This window comes from Stegastes partitus, unplaced genomic scaffold (assembly GCF_000690725.1).
Source record: "Stegastes partitus isolate 25-593 unplaced genomic scaffold, Stegastes_partitus-1.0.2 Scaffold647, whole genome shotgun sequence".
NCBI classification, from domain to species: domain Eukaryota; kingdom Metazoa; phylum Chordata; class Actinopteri; family Pomacentridae; genus Stegastes; species Stegastes partitus.
The window spans coordinates 346,006-356,480 of NW_007578378.1; the positions used below are offsets into that span (position 1 = coordinate 346,006).

Here is a 10,475-nt window from a genome sequence, read left to right on the forward strand (position 1 = left end):
CATTGAATCACCATCTCCTGTTGTTTGTCCTGGCTAAATTTCAGGTGTGTACGAGCTTCCCTCTAAGTGTAGCCCTGTGATAGACTGGCGACCTGTCCAGAGTGTCCCCTGCCTTCACCCTGAGTCAACTGGGATAGACTCCAGCCCCCCATGACCCTAGTGAGGATTAAGCGGTGTATAGATAATGGATAAATGGATCTTCAGTTTCAGGATCCCGATATTGTGCACACCGGCTCATTGACCCGCTATGAAACAGGCCTTTAACTTTGCCGTTAAAAGAAGTAAATACAGGCAACACATACCAGAAGTCATTACAAAGTGCTAACCTTCATTTGTAGTAAATAACTTTTTTATTGGGGAGCAAAATGACAATAGGAAATAACAATAAAAAACAATAAATACCTATAGAAATCTGAGTAAACCTAAAACAAAAGATAAAAGTGACAGCTGTAGTGGTTGATGCCGAGCTTTAGGCAGCTGGCATTTGGCAAGACCTTAAGGATGTTTTTATTTTGTTGTGCATTTGACAGTTGCATTAAGATTAACAGAGTTAAAGAAAAGAAAAAAGAAAAAGATCAATAGCCAAAAGATGGCGGTAAAACAGATGTTGTGCTGATTGTAGTTGTACAAAGTGACATCAGGTGGTACCATAGTAAACTGTTACACTGGCGCATCGTTAAAAGTGAGATTGAGGATTTTATTTTGTGTTTTTGAAACCGAGCAGATAGTTTTGCACATCCAAGTTTTGCTGTCTTCCCTGTATAGAGGAGGAGGTGAATGAAATGCTGTTTGCGGCATTAAGAGCATAGAACATGTACATTTTGATGGGATTAAATTCAGCAGCAACCAGAAGTATTGTTTAGACGGCGCATCCTATGAGCAAAACTGTCTGCAGATCTCGGTACCCAATTCAACATCACCAGATGTGAGTTAGAACATGTGTTTCTATGTATGCGTACATGTGTAACTTAAGCTCATTAAGACATGTTAGTATGAGTGCAGCATCATTTTAAGATCTGAAACAGAGGACCTCGAGGTCTTTAACACCTGATCCACTCCCCGGCTAAACAGCTGCATTGAAATCACTTTCTCACAGTTTACTGGCTCAGGTTTAGCAGCTAGTTGTCACAATAAAGGAAAAGTTACCCACATTTTTGTCTCTTCATCCTCATGTAACTTGTTGGTCTTTCAGCTGATGTTGTCGTTTGCGAGGGGTAAAAATGTAGACATGACACACTGCAAGTTAACAAGAGCATTTCTCCACATAAGATCACAACTGAAGTGTTGTTTAAGGTAAAGGTTCATCATAAACAATCCGAGTGTTCTTCGGAGCTGGTTGGTGAGCGATGAGAAAACTTTCCCTGTTATGCTGCAGTGAAAGTTTTTTGCTTAATGAGGTGATTTGTTGGCTATTTTTGGAAACAACCGTCAACCACATTCTTGAATTGTTTGGTTGATTTGGAAAGTGTTGACATGGAGTTCTGCCAGCAGCCAGCTGCACTGATGCAAATGTCAGATCCTCACTGGAAGTAATCAGTTGTTACCGGCAAAAACATCAAACAGAAAGCTCACGATGCCATCGTTCTGCCTTTAGTATGCTGACACTTCCATGATATTCCCACCCTGGAGGCAGAATAGGAATTGGAATCTAATGGTTTCTTTAAGTGGATATCTTTGTATTTTGTCCTCCACCTCACTGTCAAACCGCCCCTCGAGCTCTTTTCTCTTCACGACCTGTCAGCGGCATGCTGCTTTATTTTCTTGTTTTTTTGAAAGCGAGACACGACCTCGCAAGATGACTCCACTGACCCTTTCTTTTACATAAAACTATCTGACTTTTTGTCCAATGTCTGACAATAACAGTGAATATCTTTCAAGGGGTATGATACAGTTACATGAACTGAGATGTCCTCTGAAGGCAGTTTATGATGTATCTAGTTCACACAATTATCCAGCAGAGTGGAGGTGCTGTGTCCTTATTAGAATGGTTAATTATGTAGATAGTTTAGTGAGTTAGAACTAAGAGATGAAACTAGGACAAATGCAGGAGAAAATTAATGCAAACACAACAATAACTTGAAATGTATCTCTTGTTCTTTTGCTCCAAGAACGTTTGAGAGAGCAACGAGAATAATAAACAGACCTTCTGCCAGGCTTATACAATACAAGGCTATTATTTATACTAATAATAATGGATCAAATGTTTACTTATACATAAAAGAAGTCACACAAACTGACAACCCTATAGAGAATTATCACTTGAATCTGCTGATCTACAGAGCAGTTTATTGTCTTTTAGCTCATTTTTTTTGTGTTTAACAGGCTCCATCTTTACTTTTTGGTGTCGTGTTCAGGCAGCAAGTAGCTATTTTCACCTAAAATGTTAAACAAGCTCAAAACTCTACACCATCCCCGCAGCATCAAACGCTGGCGAGACAACGTTAACTGCAAGCTAACAAATCTAATGGAGCATTTAGCAGCTAAAGAGCCTGATGTTTCTGTGCTGGTGGAGACCAAAAACAGAGATAAAAAATGAGAGAATGTTTGATTTACATTTACTAGATCGCCACAGCTCCAAATGAATGTTAATGTTTTATATGTCTACTGGTTGTGTAAATAAGCAACTGTTAGGAGATTTGTTATATCAACTTAAAAAGGTGATGCTCTATCAGTCAGACTGTATATAAAAGATGGATGTAGCCTCTAGGTTTTACAAGTGAACTAAATGGCTGCTAAGCACCACGGCGCTGCATCAGTGCTGCAGAATGGTCTGGCTGCACCTCCTTATCATTCTGTCATAGTGGACAAAAAAAAAGCTTTGGCTTGTAATTCTGTAAACCAGTTACAGTCGCCCAGGATACAGTGATGGTGCCCCTGCAACACTGGGATGCAGGAAGTAGAACGCACGGTCTTCAGGAAAAAAAATAAATAAAAATGATATGTGGGTTGCTAGCTGTATGGGTGCTGCTGATTCACTGAATATGATTAAGAGAAAGCCATGTGAAATGCATGAAGGAAAAGGCAGGCTTATACCCAAAGTCTACATCCGGTGAGTCAGAATAATGCGGAGGTGACTTAAACCTGCAGTTTTTCTAATGATCAGCAGGGGGCGACTCCTCTGGTTGTAAAGACAAGTTCAATTGCATGATCACAAGCTGGTCGTACTTGTCAACTGAGAAATTAGCCTAGTAAACAGTTTCCTATTATAGTCTTGATTGCTAGTTTCATGTCTTCTTCAATAAAGCATTATGTTAATTTAGTAAATTATGGTCCTGTTTTGAGAAAAACAAAGCAGGGTACGTCAGAGTGTGGCTACCTTGTGACTGACAGATCGTCTTCAAAACATCATCTAAAAACCAATGTCACACTCATTACAACCATCTTTTATGCACAGTCTATATTAGCATTGTTTTTCAGCCTGTCTCCACTGCCCCCTAATGGTCAAACATGTTATTGTAAATGAATGGTTAAACTGTTAAAGCAGAAACAAAGACTCTTATCTACAAATTAAAAAAAGGTGTCTTCTGTCCAATAATCAGTCATAATTCAGGTGGATTGCGGAGGACAGTCAAGGTTCCTCTCACTTGTTAAGCGTCGTTTTATTGTTACTCTTTGCGCTTTTAATCGGCAAACTGCTGTAAGAGCATTATGAAGTCACTGTTTGTTCCTAATTAAATGCGATTAACACGAAGAGCAGAGGACAATGCTCTCATTATTTCTCCTATGAGCCTCATAAAAGTTGTAAGTAGCTGCTGCTGCTCAGAAAGCTTTTCCTAATACTTGAACAACACTATTAATGCTGATTAATGGAAAATGATGTTCATGTCAGTTGTATTCTGACCAGGAAACATTGAAGGATGCTAAATAATGAAAGCAGCAATAATGCTTCAGTGTTTCGTGATGAATAATTCTGCTGTTCAACAGGAACACAGTGCTCACTAGTTACATAAAAATAGACTTGTTATCGAAGGAAAAAAAACAAAACAGTGATATTCTGTGTCGGCCCTACTTGCAGGAGATGACTGTGTGAACTGGTTATATTAAACGCTGCCCACAGAGAGCATCTCGGTAAATAAAATTCCCCCGCCTCTCCTTGAGTGAATGGCAGCTTTGTTTCAGCTGTCAGGATCAATTAAATCTTGCTCCCATAAACAAACATCATGGTGGAGAAATGGAAATGAGCTGCCCCTCCAGCGGCCCCACAGAGGATGTACCATTCCAACATTTTCCAAATCCCAAATCCTGGGTGCTTTCAAACATGTGACCAACAAGTTACTTTGACTTGGCTTTCTGTTTGGGGGCGGGGGCGGCTGCAACTGCAGGTTTTGGGGCGGGTGCAGGGGCCTCGGAGGGTCTCACTGATTCATACAGGCCGAGGACCCTGCAACAAAACAGCACGCAAAATAATGTAAAAAGACGTTTTGTTAAGCTGATAGTATGAGTACAGATCATTACATGAAGAGCAGGTCACTTACATCGTTCTGATTTTCTTTACAAAAGCTCTGACAGATCTAACCAACCGTCTTATCCGCACCTGTCACCAACACGACAGAGAGGTTAGTGCCTGTCTGTATAGTTTGAACTCCCTGAGACCAGTTCATGCACTCATATTTATCATTTTCATGAACCACTTGCATTGTAAAAAAAAGTCAAATGAAACTCACCTGCTGCTTTTTGTACAACAGAGGAAGGGAGAACATGGCGATCACAGCTGCAAAGCAATGACAAAGGATTTATCACAGCTGCTTCAGTACTGTTGCACAAGTATGCAGCGATGGAAAGTAACTAAGTATATTTACTCAATTACTCCACTGCATTTCACAGGGAAATATTACACTTTACATTTATCTCACAGCTTTGCTTACTATAAGGTTGACGATTTTACATAATAAATAATTTAACAAGGCTCTAAAATACGACACATTGAAGATCAAAGCAACCTTTTTATTCTTATGATGTCTTACAAAAAGTGGTGTGTAGTCTGGCTCAGTCGTCACTAAATAGGGATTTTTTTTTCCATCTAAACTTCTTTCATAGTTTCATTTGAGTAAATGTCGAAATGATATCTGACAAAAACTCAAACATTAGAGAAAAAGTCTAAAAAATGAAAAAAAAATACAGTGTTTTTCTATTTTCTTCACTAGTTAACCCTATTCAGGACTTTCATGTTGCCATACGTAGAAGGTCTTTCTGGACCTCAAGAAAGAACATTTGCAAAACATCTGTTGGTATTCATTATAGATTTTTAAACTATGTTAAATACATTTTCTGATAAGTTGATGTATTTTTGGTTCCAAGTGCAAATGAAAAAACAATACCTGTCACCTAAAACATTGGCCTGGGGTCCAAAAGCCTCCAAAAGTCCTGAACAGGGTCAATCATGTGATGATCCGTCCAATTTATCTGCTGTAAAGTACTTCAAAGCAGCTTCAACAGTAACATCCTGCTGACACCGTGATGCTTCACTATTAATATTCTAATAATGCTCTTTATATAAAAAGTATGCTATAGTATAATTACATTTTGCTGCTAATACTTGAGTACTTTTACTTAAGTGGGATTTTTCATGCAGGACTTGAAATGGAGCATTTTTACATCGCCGTAATGGTACTTTTACTTAAGTAACACTGCAGGTATGTTTGAATTCGTGGAATCCATTCTTCCTTCAAATACAAGGTTTACAAAATCATTTCTTGATGCAACACGTCTCTGTGTGAACGGGCCTTTAGCTCTGTAGTCCGGGCGAACAGTAGGACATATGAACCATGTGACTTTGAAACAGGAGACTGAGGTTTGTGTCCTCTCTCCTGCCAAAGCCGGTTTCTTTGCCACGATCACCACCACGTCCAAGTGCTTTTGGTTGCCTAAACCTAATCAGATTTTAACCACTGAGGGGGCAGATAATGAAACAGTCATGAGTCATCGCTGGAAGAAGACAGTGTCAGCCTGACAACCTGCTCTGTTGCTGAAGTGTAAGGAAACACAGTCGGAGGAAATGAGGGACTTGAGTAAGCGCGAGGCGTAAACATGCAACTCACCACTTATCACCAGAGTCAGCCCGTTGATTTCGATGCCGACGTAGGTCAGCAGATACAAGAGCACAACAAACTGAGGGAGAGAACACAGGAAAAGTTGAATAATCAGTATTAACAAATGTCTCCCTGTAATTTAAGAGAGCTGATCGTGCTGTTGATCCCAGTGAAAATCAAAACCACCATGTGGCTCTGTGCCCATTTTATCTGCATTCCTTTTCACACACAAGATAATGTAACGTGGATGGATTCATCAATCCGACAAAGTGATGGCATTCAGACGGAGCTCATTAATGTTCCTGCTATGTTCAGACAGGAAGTGTGTAGTGAGTGATACTACCGTAGGTTTGATCTACTAACATTGCTGCACAACTTTCACAGAAATGCTACCGGGGTGCTCATTCAGACGTCTGGATGACACGTTCAGATGCATCAGAATAACTGGAAGGAGTGTACATCTGAAAGGGGCTTTTGATTTGCTGGATAAAACCAAACACAGATTATAGGTGGATTTAAAACTGCATGAAGTTGCTCGTGCTTACACAAATGTGTACCTACAATAGATATATGGCAGGGGGTGCAGGTGTGCATTTCTTTGTACCATTTACAAATCCTACACATTCCACATGATTTTTGGGCTTTATAGAGTCAACATACAGGTTTTATGAATTAGCTTACATACATGTATAACTGTATATATACTGAAGAGTTCATTTGCAAAAGCAGATAACTCCATTTTTGTAGATTTTCAGACATTTTTTTTTGTTGTTGCTCGAGATGATATCAATCACACTGAAGTTGAGTGGATTTGACTCAGTAGAAATGACGTGACTAACATAGAGGCAACTTAAGTTTGATTGATATCGTCTCAGGTAAAATGGGTTTTCTGAAGGTTTGTGAAGATGGAGTTATCTGTTTTTGCAAATGAACTCTTCATATCATGACTTATCATCATACTCGGACCTTAATAGAGTCGATCATGCTGTCGATGAACAGAAGCCTTTTGATCTCTGAAACAGCAAACGCGACCAGCAGCACCACCTCCTCCACCAGCACCACCGTCTCCTTGTCCGTGAGAGAGCCGTCGTGATCCAGATACGACCTGCAGAGTCACACACAGGACCGTAAGAACACACCGAAATGTTCAAATCACGTCCTCCAGTTGGCTCAAAGTGCAACATGCTTTATTGCTTTGACCCATAGAGAGCAGTGCAGCAGCATTTTTCTGCCGTGGAAGATCCAGTGTGGGTTTGGAGGTCGGAAAGATGTCTGCATTGATGGTAACTCACTGAAAGGGGTGGACGCCGGGGTTCCAGCGCAGCAGCTCCAGCAGTTTATAGTAAAGACGGAGGGGGAAGGTGAGGCACATGACACCCAGACAGATGTGGGAGAGCACGGTGATGGCGCTGAGCTGGAAGAGGCTGACCAGACCGATGACCAGGCCTGTGAACACCACGCCGGTCTTCCTCAAGTTCCGCCAATACACCAGATCCACAACTGCAACAACACAGGGAGGACTTGAATGATTGACAGAGGGGAGGACTGGGTTTGAGTGAATCTGTGGTAGAAATGTTAATTTTGCACTTTACATGCAGTAAGGCCTTGATTAAGTGTTTGAATTTTGCATTTAAATGATAATTCTAACACAGGCTTTTTTTTAACACTGCAGCATTTTACACTGTCATCGCTCGATAACTCCTCGTGGTAGCAAGAAAGAAGGGTGAGAAGAAGTTAATTAAATTGCAGTAGAGATGAAAATGACAGTGTGAAGTGACAGTAAAGATGCCTCAAAATGAGGGAAAGTACTGAAGGGCAGAGGAGGAGCACTTTTTTTTTTTATCTCTCTCGGGTTTCATCCGTTTTGGATTATAAAACACATGGAATAAACAAAACAGTCTCAAAAGAAGTCTCTCATAAAGCGTGGCCACCTTTGTCACCATTGTTGAGAAGTCAGTGTAACAGCAGCACAAATCAGCCCGCAAATCTGACACGTTACGCAGTAGCCTATTTAAAAATGCTCCTTTGAGTTTTAAATTTAATTTGAACAAATAGAGATAATGTGAGTTGGTCTGACGCGTGTCCCCTTTTCTCTTTGGTAATTTCCCTACAGACAAATGAAGTCTTAGCTGTTGTGTTTTGTTTCAGGAGCTGATAAAAGAGGGCTTTGTTTCTCTGGATTTCATTGAAGTTTTCTTAAATTCTGTGAAAGTGACACCACCATCGGTCTAACAACCCAGATCAGGTTCTTCTTTATTACAAACAAACCTGCAGCTGCCGACAGAAATGAGACGCACTCGACTCCGTCTGTACCAGAGTGTTACAGCTGGTTATAGTTTTAGTTACAGGACAGGCAAAACACACAGTTAGTCATTTTAAACAGTGAGTGAGCAAGAGTCTTAGGAAAATGTGACAAAGAAAAATCACAGAAACAAAGCTAGTTACTATATATTGTGTGGAAGAAGGATCAAAACATCTCTATTATGTATACCAATGAGAAGATCCTATAATAAATCAATGAAGTCCTAACATCTCCTTTCTTTCCAAAAACACGAGAAAAATGAATACTTTTAATATCATGCTGTGCTGTCTGAATGATAGACACAATCAATCATAATATTGAATTAATTATCGTGTTATACATTAAATCAGTCACAGCATTAGATGAGCGTCCAATGTTTAAGATAAATATCTGTTCAAAACAAACAGTTGGGAATCTTTAACTTAAACATTTACACACACAAACAACACAAACAGCAGAGTAATGCATTCACACACACACACACAAACAACTAAACAAGTAACTGGTTTCATAATCAGTGTTTCAGGAAACACTTATGCTGTCAGATTGTCTTATTTAGACGGGAAGCTGCTGAGGCAGAAGCAGACACTCACACGTCTGCTATTACACCAGTGAAGTAATTTTCCAACCGTGGCATAACCATAAGCTAACTCTCATTCTAATCCTACCAACAGAAGTGTCACCTAATCTCAAACACAACAACCCTGACGGGAAAACACTTATTAACCTTCTCTTGTGGGACAATTTGAAGCGTTAAGAATGAAACAAACAAACAACGTTCACTCAGCAAACAGGTCTCATTTAGCTGAGTCTCATTCTGCCCATCTGTCCACCAAATGAAAGACATGCTGGACTCAGTATTTGACTTGCCATCCTGTCTGCATTCACATCTGCCCAGCGAAGGGGAAAACAACAAATTCTCTCTTTCCCCTCCACCTGACAGCTGGACTCAGACCAGCTCCCCCGTCTGCTCTGATTCGCTTTACTTAAAGCTGTCAGTATTTATTTCCTTACGTTTGGTGGCCATTTCAGCGGCGGTCCTGCTTGCTCCCCTCTCTTCCTTCCACTGTTGGCTTGCGCTCCAGGCTTTTTTTGGCCACCCCAGCTCCGTCAGCAATATAAGGCCTGGCTGGCCTAATTTTATCCTGTATTGGATACCCCCCCTGCTTGGATTCACACACACACACAGACACTCAAATTGGGAACCTGAGACATCAGTATGTACATGTCCCTCAGCTTTCAGAGACTCTCATGCTTCCTCAACCAGTTGGTGGCCGACCTGCAGGCAGAGGCCCTCACATGCAACCACGTTAGCGATCTTATATTGTAAAATTCATCAGCGATCAGGATTGATCAGGAATCTCAGCAGGTTGCTCTCTGCAGCAGCGGCTGTATACTGCAGCATTCATGACCAACTAATGAATTTCTAATAGAGCTTGACTCATAGTTGGAAACACTGCATACTCTGATAGAACGCTGAGGTATTTAACTTATCACAATTTAAATGCAAGTGAGCCTGGAGCCAAACATACCTCACTTCATCCCAAATCTTGTAGTTCCAAATAAAATTAAAGCCACAAGCGGCGATGGACCAATCACCACCTCCTGTACTTTGTGCTGGCCAAATTTCAGGTGTGTACGACCTTCCCTGTAGGAGGAGATGGATTTTGAAAATGGTCAAAAATGGGCAAAAGTCAGCCAAATGTGGCAAAATTGTCACAGGGGTTTTTCAACATAACGGACTTCCTGTTGGGGTTAGGGCTTGGCGCTGATTGACTTTTTTGTGCGTCCTGACCTGCTACACATGCCCAGCGAATCTTGTCAGTGTAGGTGAAACGACCTTCCGACAAGAGTCAGTTGAATGCAAAAAACACCGCGAAAATGGACAAAATGGCCATTGATCGAAATTGGACGGGCCGCCATTTCCAAACCGGGCCTCAGCGGAACATTTGAAGAACTTTTAGTCACCATGTCATGTAGTTTGTGCTCACCAAATGTGTGTACGACGAACCCCCTAGGAGGAGTTCGATTGAGAAAATGGCCAAAAATTGCCATTTTTGAGCAAAAATGGCCTGGCATGGCACGGTTTTTCCAACATGGCGGATTTCCTGTTGGGTTTACAGAAACATGCTAATGGACTTTTT

General features: G+C 40.9%; 1 protein-coding gene across 1 annotated transcript; it reads right to left on the reverse strand.

Moving 5' to 3' along the window:
* Window positions 1-327: 327 nt before the first annotated feature.
* On the reverse strand, window positions 328-9,397 carry rtn2b (reticulon 2b). Its single transcript, XM_008289962.1, has 7 exons — window positions 9,346-9,397; window positions 7,322-7,529; window positions 6,996-7,134; window positions 6,039-6,108; window positions 4,665-4,711; window positions 4,476-4,534; window positions 328-4,381 (listed from the first exon to the last, which is right to left on the reverse strand). The coding sequence occupies exons 1-7, from the start codon at window positions 9,356-9,358 to the stop codon at window positions 4,273-4,275; spliced, it is 645 nt and encodes a 214-aa protein (XP_008288184.1). The 5' UTR covers window positions 9,359-9,397; the 3' UTR covers window positions 328-4,272.
* Window positions 9,398-10,475: the final 1,078 nt, after the last annotated feature.